The sequence below is a fragment of the Parasteatoda tepidariorum genome, chromosome 2, assembly GCF_982258835.1.
Source record: "Parasteatoda tepidariorum strain Cologne lab strain chromosome 2, Ptep-v5.0, whole genome shotgun sequence".
Lineage (NCBI taxonomy): Eukaryota > Metazoa > Arthropoda > Arachnida > Araneae > Theridiidae > Parasteatoda > Parasteatoda tepidariorum.
In genome coordinates this window covers 24,626,781-24,641,522 of record NC_141756.1, presented here as the reverse complement: position 1 = coordinate 24,641,522, position 14,742 = coordinate 24,626,781, and the positions used below count along the sequence as shown (strand labels likewise).

Below are 14,742 nucleotides of genomic sequence, written 5' to 3'. Positions count from 1 at the left end.
GCAAAAATTTAGGGAGTGTTAATATATCCGATTATGAATGTCACTGTGAGGAGGATAAATATTTTGATTTTGTTGATAAACATCATAAACATATTATCACTGGTAATTGAAATATTATAAAAAACTTGGAACTTAGGAATTTAATGATAAAAGGCACAAAATTTAGACCCATTTACCATATATCAATCAATAAAATTCTAAAATACTTTCTTAATGATCTCAATAATTTTTGTTTAAAGATATCAAATAGATTCTCTTTACCTTTAGGTATGCTAACAGAATGGAAATGGGAAGCTTATTATTACTTTAAAAACTTTATTTTCAATAATAAGGATAATTTAAATAAGAATAACAATTCAACAAATTTTTCTAATATTGTTCAATCAATTAAGCAACTTCAAAAAAATTTTGTAATTACTCCCATAGACAAAGCTAACAATAATTATGCTATATTCTGTAAAAAATTCTATGCTGAACTTTTAAATACGGAATTAAAAAATAGTAAAAATTTTGAACTTAGTAATTTCAATAATAATATTGCCATTAAAAAAAAAAATTTTTAGCTTTTTACAAGAGATTAAAAATTAAAATTAGCAATATACAATTTCCTTACTTAATTATCAGTCCTAAATTTCATAAAATTCCAGTAAAATTTAGAACTATCACATGTGGGTCTAATACTTATTTAACTAAACCTGGCACCATTTTCTCTAACTACTTAAATAAGATTATTAACTATATTACTAAAGAAGGTTTCTCTTGGATAATCACTAATAATCAACCGATTTTAGATTTCATTAAGCATAATAAAATTAATTCTATTGCGACTTTTGATTTCCAGGATCTTTTCAATAGCATTCCCCTTTCTAAACTAAAAGATGTCCTTTTGAATTATTACCATGATTTTAAAAATATCCTTTGTTGCGATTTTGATTATTGGGAAATTCTGATTAATTTTTGTCTTTTTAGTAATTATCTTTACAATGGAAGGGATATCTTTCTTCAAATTAATGGAATACCACAGGGATCTAATTATTCATCTCTCTTAGCTAACTTATTTTTGCAGTATTATGAAAAAAATTTTACTCTGAATATTAAATTTGTTTTTAGATATATTGATGACTTAATTATCTTTAATTTCCAAGATTTTACTGTTTTATTGAGTGATATATACCTTGAGGAATTGATCTTACTTCGTAATCATGATGATAATATTAATTTCAATTTTTTGGATTTGGGTATTATGAAAGTTGAAAATATCTGCTTTGTTGATTTATACGATAAAAGAAATGATTTTAATTTTAATATTAATAAACTAGTTACTTGGAATTCTAATGTTTCTAGGAGCATCTATTTAAATACCACTTTTAATGAAATGAACAGAATTAAAAGAATATGTAGTAATATTTATTTATCCAAAATACAAATCGATAAACTCTTTCAAAATCTGATAAAAAACAATGGATACCCAACTAATGTAATAAAATTTTATATAAAATCATTGAATTAATCGTATATTTTGGTGGATATATTTCCTAAACATTTTTTTTTTGTTAATTTTTATGATTTTCCCATGTGCAAATCCATTTCAGGCCAAAATTCATTGCCAAAATTATTTACTTAATAATTTCTTTGTTAATTTATGTAATTTTTCCATGTGCAAATCCATTTCGGGCAAATCCGTGGCTAAAATTATGTACTAAAATTTTTTCTTTACTAATCTTTCCATGTGCAAATCCATTTCGGGCAAATCCGTGGTTAGAATTATATACTAAAAATTCCTTTGCTAAATAATTTCCCTTGTTAATCTATACAGTTTTTCCATGTGCAAATCCATTTCGGGCAAATCCGTGGATAAATTGTTTGCTAAAAATTTCTTTATTAATTTATACAATTTTCCATGTGCAAATCCATTTCGGGCAAATCCGTGGTTAAAATTATCTGCTGAAAAAAATTTTTTCTTTGTTAATTTTTCCATGTGCAAATCCATTTCGGGCAAATCCGTGTTAAAAATTATCTATTAAAATTTTTTCTTTGATAATTTAAATAATTTTTCTATGTGCTAATCCATATCGTGCAAATCCACGGCTAAAATTATTTGCAAAGCAGGCAATTTATGTTTCTCTTTTCTATTTTATATTTTTTCTTAAATAAACATCTATCTTCTAAAACTATTTATGATCAATTTTTAAAATTATCCAGTATAATATTACCTTGCGCACATCCATTTCGGGCCCATCCTTGGTAACTAACAAATCAAAACTCAAAATAACAAATCACTTCAGCAGTGCAGTAAGAACGACACTTTAAAACCCTCTTGTTACACTCTATTTGCGCTTTTGTTTTCATCTTTTGTTTTCATATTTTGTAATCTGGCAATCTTTCTGCGAAAACATTTTTAAATCATTCTTGAAAAATATCCGTCCAAGTAAGTTGTTATGATTTTGCTACTCGCTTTATAGTCCCCCCTTTTTAATGTTTTAACTTTTTATTTTATTTTATGATCTGTTTCTACATGTTATTTTTACTTTTTATGATCTATTTTTATGTAGTTATTTTATAAAAAATTTTTTGAGTGCTCCTCACACTATTGTATTAATATATTTTGCTTTGGCTTTATTGATACAATATCAGAAAGCACTCTGTTTTGCGGATATAATCGTGTGGGCTGAAGAAAAGATTATATCTTTTTTTTTTTCCCGGTTTTTTTCGGTTTTTTAATTAACATTTCACTTTTTTTTTTTTTTTTTTAATAAAATGTTGTTTGTTATTTTTTTACTTATTATTTCCCACCCCCTTTTTTTCATATGTCTATAATTTTTCTTTGTTTTATTCTTCATTTTGAACTTATATATATATATATACTAGCTGTACCCTGCGTGCGTTGCAACGCTTTCAATTTGAATTTGAATTTTGTATTTAAGTGTGTAAATGACATTTGCGATTATGATTTGAAATGCAAATTTTATTTAATGGTGAAAAAAAGCAGTTAATTCTCTAGGATATCATTAGTGTATTTTCAAACAGACATGTATGGTGATGCACACGGAGCATGAAACATATTTTGGACAATGATCTGAAATAAGACTGGATCTATGGTGACATCAAGAATTTCTGCTGATATCTGATCAGTTTTAGAAGGTGGTTTTTTTTCAATAAGCCAAATTAGAATGTGTGCCTGAGGCAATCCTCGTTTTTGCCATTCAATAGAGTACACCCAACACCGTGTCTCTCTAAAAACATGACGCTTCACAATGAAATCAAGTAAAGATTATCATTTTTGTTTGAACACACGTGCTGTAATATCATGACGATCCGATGATGATTGTCCTGGTAACAAAATATCTCTAATTTCAACCCAAGCAGAATTGCACGTAAATGTAATAAATAAATCTAGGAGCCCATATGCGAGAACATATGTCATTGCATCCTGTGAGTATTCATACATAAGCCTTGGAGTCCAAGGCACATGTATGAATACTCAGACATGTATGAATACTACATTTGCAGGGAGTCCAAGTTTTTCTCCCTGCAAATGTAGTCGGCAATATAATCATTTTCCCCACATCATTAGGATTAACGTTACCATCATTAATTATTGCATCCCGTAAATGAATGCATTCTTCTGAACGTAATTTGGTTTGATTTAATTTAATATACAGTAGGCGTTCAGTTTCAATTTTCGCATACATATCGACAATGTATTGATGAACTAATTGTCGACATTTTAAAGTATGATTATCAGCGTTTTGGCAATCATTAATCTATATGCATAAAAACTTATTGCACTTGCTTTCTTATTGGTTTTCTCGCCTGTTTGCGGACTTCTTAATTTTATGTTAAAATAATATCCCTCCTCTCCTCACCAAAATAAAATAGGATATTGCAATGCATCATATGATCGATACGTTTCTGAGAACTCTTTGAACGTCACGATTTCTGCGATGAAGAACTGTATCGCGGGAGGTAAATTCTTCGCCAACTATAACAATAGCCACTTCATCCAATGTTGGCGCATTGTATTTTTCTTTGTGGTGGCCTACAGGTGTTTTTTCAGCTCTAATAACAACTTTGTAAATATCGGATGACATTTAGTCTAGGGCAATTGTGAACAGCCTAATTAACTGATTATGTTGATCGAAAAATTTTTGTAATACGGTAACAATTTTTCGTTTAGTGCCATTGTTTACCTGACAACGTTGATTGACTTGATCATTTGTGTTATCCATGAAATAAATTTGTAGAAATTTATGATCTGCGTTAGGCATTGAAAGAAGTGATCCTTGCACGATGATAAATTTGGCCTTGCACTTTGATTGTTGGGATGTAATTCTCGTTCAGGATACGTGTAGCACCGAATAAAGTCATTTAGAAACACGAATTGTACCGGCGTATATGCGCCAAAAAATGTTTCGATTGGTTTGTTTGACCTGATACGAAGGTTGATAATGTCTCGGCAGGCGACGTAAAATCTTGTAGTTTCTGTATGCTTCTAGAACAGCAAATTTCAGCTGTTTCATTTTTAAATTTGAGAGCATTACAAAACATACATAATTGATATATTTCTCCGATGATGACACTTGGGGGAAGACTGTAGTTTGTTGTCGGATCATAGTGAAATGCACTGAAATTGAAATCAGAGTATTGGCAGCGTCTGAATAGCGAAATGCGTTCTCGGTTGGTTTTCATTCTTGCTTCCCGTTGCTCTGATGTTTCCGACGAACGGGCTTGTGTAGTTCGTAGTTGATTTGTTGACAGTCTTCTTTCCTGTTGCTCAGACGTTTCTAAGGAACGGGCAAAAGCATTCTGTTCTCGATTAGTTTCAAGTCTTTTTCCCGTTGCTCCGATGTTTCTGAAACACGGGTAGTTCTCTTTTTGCGCGCTTGAGATGTCGACCGACTAAGAGCGATTTGCTTAGGCGGCATATTTTTGCAAATATTCTTTCTGACAACGAAAAAGAAATGTAAAAGTTGGCAGTGGTCGCAAATTTGCTAAATCGAAATATCACATACATATTTTAAATAATAAAAAGAGCAATAAAAATGAGATGAATAAGAAATATGAAAATTATAAGATTTAAAACAAAAATCAATTTTATAAATGAAAGAAATAAAATGGATGAATTCGAAAACTTTGCATAAATAAACAAACAAACTAATAGTTTTCAAATGACAACTGTCACAGCACTGAAATCTTCGAAAAGTATATTTAATTTTGCTAACCTAAAATTACGTACTAAATATAAATATTTCTGAAAACGTGCAATTTGAATGAAATTTGCTTTTGTCTTTATATTTATTAAACAGTTTTCACAGTACTGAATCCGTGATACGACCAACAATTAAGAAATCTATTCTCGTTGATTTTACTTGCTTGTGCTCACCTGACATAAAGAAAAGCGCGAATTAAAAATTAAAGTATATGCAATTTACTTTAATTTACTTTTATAAATGAATAGAGTTATAAGATAGAAAATATCACTGTTGTTATCTTCAAGATATTTGAAAATTGAATCGTTTATAGCAAAATTTAAAACAAAGGCTAGCTTTTAACCAATCAGAAAATTCCATTTCGACTTTCACTGATATCGCTGGAACGGTTTATCGCACGGGATAAAAAGTATCCTATGTCCTTCTCCTGGCTCTAAACTACCTCCCTGCCAATTTTCAGCTAAATCGGTTCAGCCGTTCTTGAGTTATAAGTGAAGTAACTAACACGACTTTCTTTTATATATATATAGATATATATATATATATATATATATATATATATATATATATATATATATATATATATAACACAAAAATAATAAATACTTTTGCATTAATAAAAGAATTCATAAAATGTCTTTGTTAAAGAGAGTAAGAGTAGAAATATTCTATTTTGGGAATTCAAGGCTGAAAACATACCATTGAATAATAATTAGATTTATATTTGAAACGAGGAGTTATTTTTAGAATCTTGTTCCTCTTTCACTTCCATATTAGAAAGCATTAAATTATTTTCCATATTGCGTAGAGTTACAAAAGCATGTGCGACTGGGACCTAAGTACACCAATATCTGTAGTATTCAATGTGAGAGCGAACGTTTTCGCATGTATCTTGCTGAATAACATGTTCCAATAACCATCTGGAGATTTGTCCTCACCCCCTCCTGTGTGGAGAGGAGATGTGAACTGTTGTAACCACCAGCTATCTTTAAATAAAGCTTTTTATAACGTATCACTGCTTTCAACTGCATTTCTTAATATGGATACACCAATGATAACAGAGATGTAGCCCTGTTATTATATATATATATATCCCACAGAGAGGGTGCGGTCCGCCAGCTGAATATTTATTTATTTGCTTCACAATTTGCGTGCTCAGCATAGTGAGCGCAGGCCACGAGCGATCCAACATGGATCAGAATTTTTGGATACCGTGATAATGCAGATCTGTTTTCGTTAAAGCTCTTGTAAACAACACACCTAGCGGCAAACGAAGACGCTTCTGCCCTAGTTTTTGATAATTCAGAATCCTTGTGATGTTCCTACCTCTTCTTGCAGTTTCTCCCAATAATCCTGCGACACTCCCTATATTTTATTTACTTGTTTCTCTCATATTATTATTGCTATTATTTTTTAAATGTCGTATCTTGCTTTCGAGATTTTTTACATTACCGTAATGTGCTTAGTTTTCGGTATGCGATTATTACTTTTCAATGATTAAAAACAGATTAAGGAATGAAAATTAAGCAGAAATTTAAACATTTCGAAACACGTGTGAATTGCGTATAAATATTTTACTCCCAATTCGGTTCTTTAAAAGTTTGAAAGGGACAATTAAAGAAAAATTTTGGTCAGAAAAAGGTATCAACTTCTACATTAAAGATTAAAAATTAATTAATTTGTGGGTTTAGAGCCAAAACTTTGAATCATTACGACTGAGTTCCAGTGTGTGACAATATGATCATTCGATTAAAAGTTATTAAAGATGTTCCATATTTTTCCTCGTGTACCTTCATGAAAATAACATTCACTATTATTTACTGTTTTAGTGATCAATTATCAATGGTCTCTGTATCATTCAGAAATATGAAGAGTAGAATTACTAAGTTTGTTCCAAAAATGGTGGTACGTAATATTTTTATGTATAAAAAAGGTAAAACTTGCACACGGTGAACTGACAAAAGAATTCCAATTTCAAAATGTTTGTTTTGATGCTTGATCCATGAGTACTCATGTTTTCAGGGTTGAGCTCAAGTTTACAAGGCTATGAAATTTGGTATTTTTCTGTAAAAATTTTATACTTTAGTATGCATGTCGGATATTGTTGCATAGACAAGTGAGGTATTATTGTTTGCGCATTTCTTCATACTTAATCTAAAAAAATGAAAAATATTAGTTTCGATGTTATAAGAGTTTTATGATTAAAAAGGTATAAATAACAATTTGTCATATTTATAAAATCCTCATTGTAATAAACTATTACTCCCCTCCACCTTTCGCTTTTACAGGATGCAAATACACAAGAAACAATTTCTCACTAATGAGTAAGACGCTTACCAAGTATAAGTACAAAGATCTTAATACTAGCGCATTTATCAACATTGCACTAGAGCTGCACAATGGGCTATTGGCGACGGTCTGAGAAGCATCCCGAGGATCATTCAATGACAACATTGATACTTCGCATCCCGTTTTACGTGGAGGACTTATTCACACATCAGCGGATCGTAATATTGACCTGATCCAGAGCGCGATCAATTTCCAATCCAGTACCACCAGAGGTATTGATTTGTTAGGGAACTTGGAGGACTTTGTGGCCCCGACAGAATGAGAGTGCACCAGTCACCATTTTGTAAAAGGGGAATCCTCGGCTGATACGGATTGAACTCATTATCTTTCAGACATGGGCCCAACGTCCTACCAGCCAGGGAGAAAAAAATTTGAGTTTTATACTCAAAGTATATATTTCTGATGATTTCCATATTAGTGCCTCTCTCAGACTAAAGAGCTTTTGAGTAGCACCTTATCCAGCTAGGACTAGTGAATCGTAGTACTGGTATTAGATTCTAACCCAAGTGGCACCCAATATTAGATAGCATCCGAAAATCAGTAACTCTTACTCCAAAGTTTATCTTATGTTCAGCTGATTTATTTGAATATTTCAAATTTAATTAAGGATTAATACTATATCGCAACTTTTATTGATATATTTTTCTTTTCTTCATACAATGGGTTTGCTAACGAATTTTATAGCATTAATCCTTGTGAAGTCTTGAATTTCAAAATTTATTCTGAATTTTTTTTAGAATTTCTGAATTTAAATTCAATTGAGATTTTATAAAAATCTCAAGTGAATTCGTCATTTTTAATACATGTTTAAAAAATGATAAGTAAGCCATTTGTAATTTCACAATTATTATTCATTATTTATATTTTGAAACTATATAATAAAAACCACATTACATAATTAGAAAGTTGAATTTACGTTTGAATTGAATTGAAATTTTCCTTTAAAATTTTTTTCCCTTAAAATATAACTATATGTCATTCACTTTAAAAAAAAGACTGGAATTTTCGAATCTCGAATTTTAAATTGTTTTTTTTTTGTAATAATTGAGATAATAAAGAAAATTTAAAAATATTCAAAAAACTTACTTTCATAAATTTTTTTTCGCTTCTTTTTTCACTGATATTAAATGGAAAATCATTGATTAATCCTAATTTTCACTGATATTAAATAGAAATCATCAGAAATTTTGAGCTATTCAATGATTAGTTGAATATGCTAGGTACTGACGAACAATTTTAGCCAAAAAATTTAGGTAACAATTAAACTTCAACATCTTTTTTTTACTATAAGTTGCCTTAAGTAGTAAGATCCATATTTGGCTACCATCAGTTACATCATGCACGCAAGTTTTATTTGTATTTATGTGATAGAAAGTTCTGTTACATTTAAAATATTTATTGATTGCTTCGAAATTTCCAAATATTACATATATGACATGCAATTTCTAATTGATTCATGAAAATAAAAATTTAGATGTGTAAAATAGGAGAAAAGAACGAGTGAATATTTTTTAATGGAAAATACTTTTAACATTAAAAAAAATAATTTGCAAGAAGAAAAAACTCTATTATTAACAATAACATTTTCAATACAATATACACTGAGTTTCCAAATTATTATGACAACCTGACATTTTTATGCAAAATGAGCTATTGCGTCGCAGTGTTGCCGCTAGAGGGCGAAATGGTTATGAAAAGGGTTTGCAAGGCAAGTGAGCCATCAATTGCACTGTGTTAAACTGGAAAATATATGCAAAAAACGTGACTGAGTTTTAATGTAGGATGATTGTAGTCAATAGGTGAAATTTCGGAACCAGTATCAACAAAAGGGCTGCTCTAGTGAAGTGTTCGAGAGCAGCAGTTATTAATGCGTACATAGAGTGAACTACCAATCACAAAACCGAGTCTAAATGTCAGGCTACTTATTGATCGAGCTGAGAGAAGTTTTGACAGAGTTGCCCAATCCTACAGAAGAGCGTCAAATAGCGAGGACTCTTAAAGAAGGTACAACTACGAACGTATCTGAACGAACTGTGCTCTTCACAATCCACCGTATAGGCTAAGGGTGCCGACGACGTGTTCGAACGCCTCTGCTGTCAAGAGCAAGAACAAGAGCAGACGTTTCCACTTTGAAAAGGAACTTAAAGATTGGACAGTAGCTAAGTGAAAAGGGCTCACGTGGTCTGATGAATCTCGTTTTCAATTACACCAAGCAGATGGCAAGTTCGAATATTGCAAAAACAGTAAGAAAACATGGACCCGCAAGACATTTTCACAACACTTTAAGCTGGTGGAGGCAATGTTATGGTTTGGGGGATGTTTTCTTGGCATTGCATCGGTGTTTTAATTCCTGTTGAGCAACGTCTGAATGCCCAAGGGTATTTAAGCGTTATCGCAGATCAAGTAAATCCTGTAATGTTAAAGGTCATCCTGGCCGGAGATTTGGTCCTTATTGTCTCACTTCTGATTTATGGATGAAAAGTGCAGTTCATCGGATATGGAGTGAAATTCCTCCGACCACATATCAACATCTCATAGGATCTATGCCAAAAATAATTCGAGCAGTATCACGGGCTAAAGGTGGTCCAACAGTGTATTGAGGAGGTTTTCATAATAATTTAACCACTCAGTGTATATGTCAACATTGTAATTATACTTTTCATGAAATGTATTTTAATACTCTTCTTTTCCTAATATTTTTAGCCGATTGACTTGTTCAGCAACATTGGTGGATTCTTAGGAATTTGGATTGGTTCATCTGTCATATCGATATCTGATTTAATGTATAGACTATCTGATTATCTACTCAACCGCACCCCATAAGGCATAAACTGAGCAGCAATATTTGTATCGAAAATGTAAAAAATGAGCACAAAGTTTTTTGACAACAGCACTTTTCACTTGATTGATTTATTACAAAAACTATCTAATTCTTTACCAAATTATATGCTCTATCGAAGGCAGAATGAAACGTAAAGTGGAAATTTGACATTAATTTTACAATCAAAGTGCCAGATAGGAAGATATGGAACAAAACTCACATGTAGCTCTTTCATTTATGGATGACATTCATGCAGCACTTTTATGTATTCATTTTCAGTATAGATTCATTTATTATTCTATTAAATTTAATATTTATCTGAAATAAACAGCTCAGAAAGGAAATGAGGGGGGGGGAACTAGACATTTATAACTACGTAAAAAAATATTACAATTCGGAATTAAGTAGAACAGCAGTTCCCAAATAATATTTCGCGGAAACATGAGGCTCCATGGAGGATTTGAAGGGGTTCGAACTGTTAGGGCATTTCTTCTATAAGCTATGATTTTTGAATCCTGTAATTAAATTTAGTTTCTATTAATAGCCTCTTATTTATTTCATATTTTCATTTTTTAAACTATTTAATTAGCATGCTTGCAAAGACAGAAAAGTAAAAATTGAAAAAAAAATCGCTTATAGTAAAAATAATAATTTTGCTTAGAGTAAAAATGTAACCAAAATCAACTATAATGTTATAAATACTGCCGAAAAAAATTAAAAACAAATACTCAAAAAGTCAATTTTATTATCGATAAAACATTTTTATCAATTTCATTATCGAACTACTCACTGATTCGAATGTTAATTCAAATCGTTTACTTGTTACTTCGAATTAGTGATTCGAATCAGTATTTGATTCAAGTCAGTGATACAAATTAAGAAGTGATTTAAATCATCAAAGTGAACTGATTTGATTGATTCGAATCACTTTGATGATTTGTTTTACCCAACTCTACGATGATAAAATATTTCTCAAGAATAAACGGTCGCAACATTTAATTTTGGTCCTTTTTTGTCTTTATTTCAATGAAAACTAAATTTTAACCGATGTATATTCAATTTATACACACACTAAAACCAAATTTGTATAATATATGCCCCCTAAGCCTGTAAATTTACCTATCTGACAAAATAATTTTGATAAAGCGATACGATCAAAAATAATTTATTTTTTATTTATTCATTTTATATTTTCAAAATAATAATTAAAATTTTAATCATTAAACATTTTCTTTTATTTAACAATGTACATATCAATTCTCGGGGTTTAGGGTTCCATATCGAAAAAATGGCTACCATAGTAGTAAAGCATTTACTTTGAAAGAACGTTTGTTGTTGTTGTTAATTTACGTCGCACTAGAGCTGCACAATGGGCTATTGGCGACGGTCTGGGAAACATCCCGGAGGATGATCCGAAGACATGCCATCACAATTTTGATCCTCTGCGGAGGGGATGGCACCCCCGCTTCGGTAGCCCGACGACCTGCGCGCGAAGTCGAGCACTTTACGGTAGCACAGTTTAACGAGGACCAATACCGCACACCCTCGGTCCCTACGCAGACTGATCCAAGTGGTCACCCACCCGCACACTGACCGCAGCTAGTGATGCTTGACTTCGGTGATCTGCTGGGAACCGTGTCTTAACGATCAGTCCACTGCGGGACGAAAGAACGTTTAAGAATTAGGTAATTATAACAGAAAATGTAAAGACTGGCATTTTCTAATTCTACCTGACCTATTCTTCTATACTTAATTTTAGGTTTACTAACAATTTCAAAGAAATAATTCTTTTCCTCTTTCCTCTGGTTGTTTAACCATATTCAGCACTAGTGTGACGTAAATCAGCTACAACAACTATTTGGAAAAAAAATGAATTTTAGTCTTTGCCATACCGTTGATTTATTGGAAAAGAGAATACAGCAATAAAGAATTTCGAACAACGAACTTCTATTGTAATAAAACTGAAAAAGAAATTATTTTTATTTCCCTGTCTATATTAATTTTCTTTCATTTTGTCATTTAAAATTAAATGTTCTGAAATACTTTTGAGAATTATTACTTTTCTGGTGAAATACAATTTTTCTCTTGAATTATTATTTTTCTCCTAAACCATTAGAACCGAACATAAAAAATGTTTTTACTCAAATATGCGTCGCTTGTCTAAATTGGCATGCCTTCAAAAATCGATGCTTAAGAGCAAAGCTTTATTTTGTGATACTTTCTTTTACAAAATAAAATCAGAACATAACAATTATCTTGATGCTAACTATTATTATATCCAATGATCTTGTGTCCGGTGTAAATCATTAGAGACCTACTAAAATTGCAAAACTCAGAAATAGAGTAGTGTTATCTTAAAACTAAAATTGTCAACAGTTATTAAAAACCAAGAAAATATGTACTACGTTGGTATAATAACAGGATGGTAGAAAAATATATCAAATACGTCAGCTCTAATTGTTATAATCTTGGACCAAGGTTATTTACATACAATTGTTATAAGAAAGAAGTACATAACCAAAAACCTTTAAACGTTTTCACTCCTATTTGATTAAAAATAATATGCTTCAAAGCCAAACGAAAAAATTCAACAAAGGCAATTATTTCACATTCAACTTCGATGTAAAAACTCTTTTCATAATTACAATAAAACGCACCAGCTGTCAGAATGCCAGTACGTTTTACTGTGCAATCTATTTTTACTGTAAAATTTTGAATCGTAATTTTTACGGTGAAGTTTACTTAATTTGAGCGATTCAGTAAATGTTACTGCAAAAATTTCGGTATATCAGATTTTATTTTGTTTCATACAATTTGTTAGTAAAAAGTATTGCTACCTTGTGTATTGTATTATTTACCTCAATTTTAGAAAGAAATTTGTTCAGTGAGCTCGTATTCCAGTCAATCGGATGCTTCTTCTTTTTCACTGTAAATTTTACTCTACTTTCATATGTGTTTTAGGTTGCATTTAGTTGAGACCACCATCACTTTTGAATACAATTCCACTCTAAGAAATTCCGAATAAAATGTCACTAAAAAGTACTGGCACCTTAAATGCCGGTACTTTTTAGTGTCATTTTATTATTATTTACCGCCAAATCCATTTTTATCGCAACTTGCTACGGAATTCAAAAATATACTAAGCCGTAATTTTTACAGTAATAATTACCAAAAAAGTATCATCAATCAAAATCATCCCCCTAACTAAATAAACATTGGTGTAAAAATCACGGTTTAATATTTGATGGAAAAATGGATTTTACCGAAACTGGATCTTACGGATGATGCACCCAAAGTGCTGGTACTTTATACCGTAATTTGATCTGGCAATGTTTACAGAGTTAGCTTTCACAGAACTATCTCTTATTAGTCGCCTTTCCTTTATAATTATTGATTATTTTTTTATTTTAATAATGTAGGGTGAATCTGGAAAAGTTTGAGTCTGGAAATGTAAAAAAATTGTGTGGAATGTTGTATGAAGTTATCGGAATTTTATGGGTTTCAATTTCATATCTATTTTCGGAATCAGTATGTTATTTGTGGCACAGGTACAATGTTAGAATTTTCATTCTACAATTATTGCTAAATAACAGACAGCAGTCTGTTCATCCAATTAACAGTAAAGATTACGACAAAGTACATTAACTTAGATTTGCATTTTGGAAAACATTTATAAATAGTATGGTTAAAAAACCATTAATAACTTTCGAGAAATTAGACTTCAGACAATTAGACCTATTTTTCAGGATTTATTTGACTAGACAAGTTCAAATTTTTGATTACGTAATTCCTAATTGCAAATTTTAAGAGGTTGTAAACTCTTGTATACTTAACAGTGGTATAATATTAGGATAATTATTAATTTCAATAATAAAAATATCAATTACGATTCCCTTAAATAGCACTAATTTTGATCGCGTTATGTTTTGTAAACCGGGTGTTTTAAAAATTCACCAAATCTTGAATGCCAGAAAAATGACATATTACCTTAGAAGTTAAAAAAAAAACAGTCATTTTAAATTAATAGTAAGTAACTAAACTTAAGCCTTTATGTCAGATGGACCATAATTTGTTTAAATTAATGCTTTTCATCCACTGTAGAAAGAAACAAAAAAAAATTTTGTTGCTGATATGTGCAGAATAAAATTATGTATAATAATCAATCATTAAATAAATAAATAACTTTGATTACATCCATGCATATTACAATCATACATAAACTTGGTATTAGGTTAATATTTGCTTTTCCTCCTTACAGTATTAGCAGTTAAAAAGAATTTCTGGTAACACTTCAATGTCCAGGCATTCATAGGCCAGGAAAATGACAGCCAGGATAATGACAAATTCGCAATTTTATAGCAT

General features: G+C 30.7%; 1 protein-coding gene across 1 annotated transcript in view; it reads left to right on the top strand.

Moving 5' to 3' along the window:
* Window positions 1-12,555, top strand: part of LOC107445748 (uncharacterized) — a 58,405-nt gene extending 45,850 nt beyond the window's left edge. The window contains exons 13-14 of the mRNA XM_087156516.1: window positions 7,040-7,115; window positions 10,263-12,555. Of these exons, the coding sequence (XP_087012642.1) occupies window positions 7,040-7,115; window positions 10,263-10,382 (196 nt within the window). The 3' untranslated portion in view covers window positions 10,383-12,555. The remainder of the gene's footprint in view (window positions 1-7,039; window positions 7,116-10,262) is intronic.
* The last annotated feature ends 2,187 nt before the right edge of the window (window positions 12,556-14,742 follow it).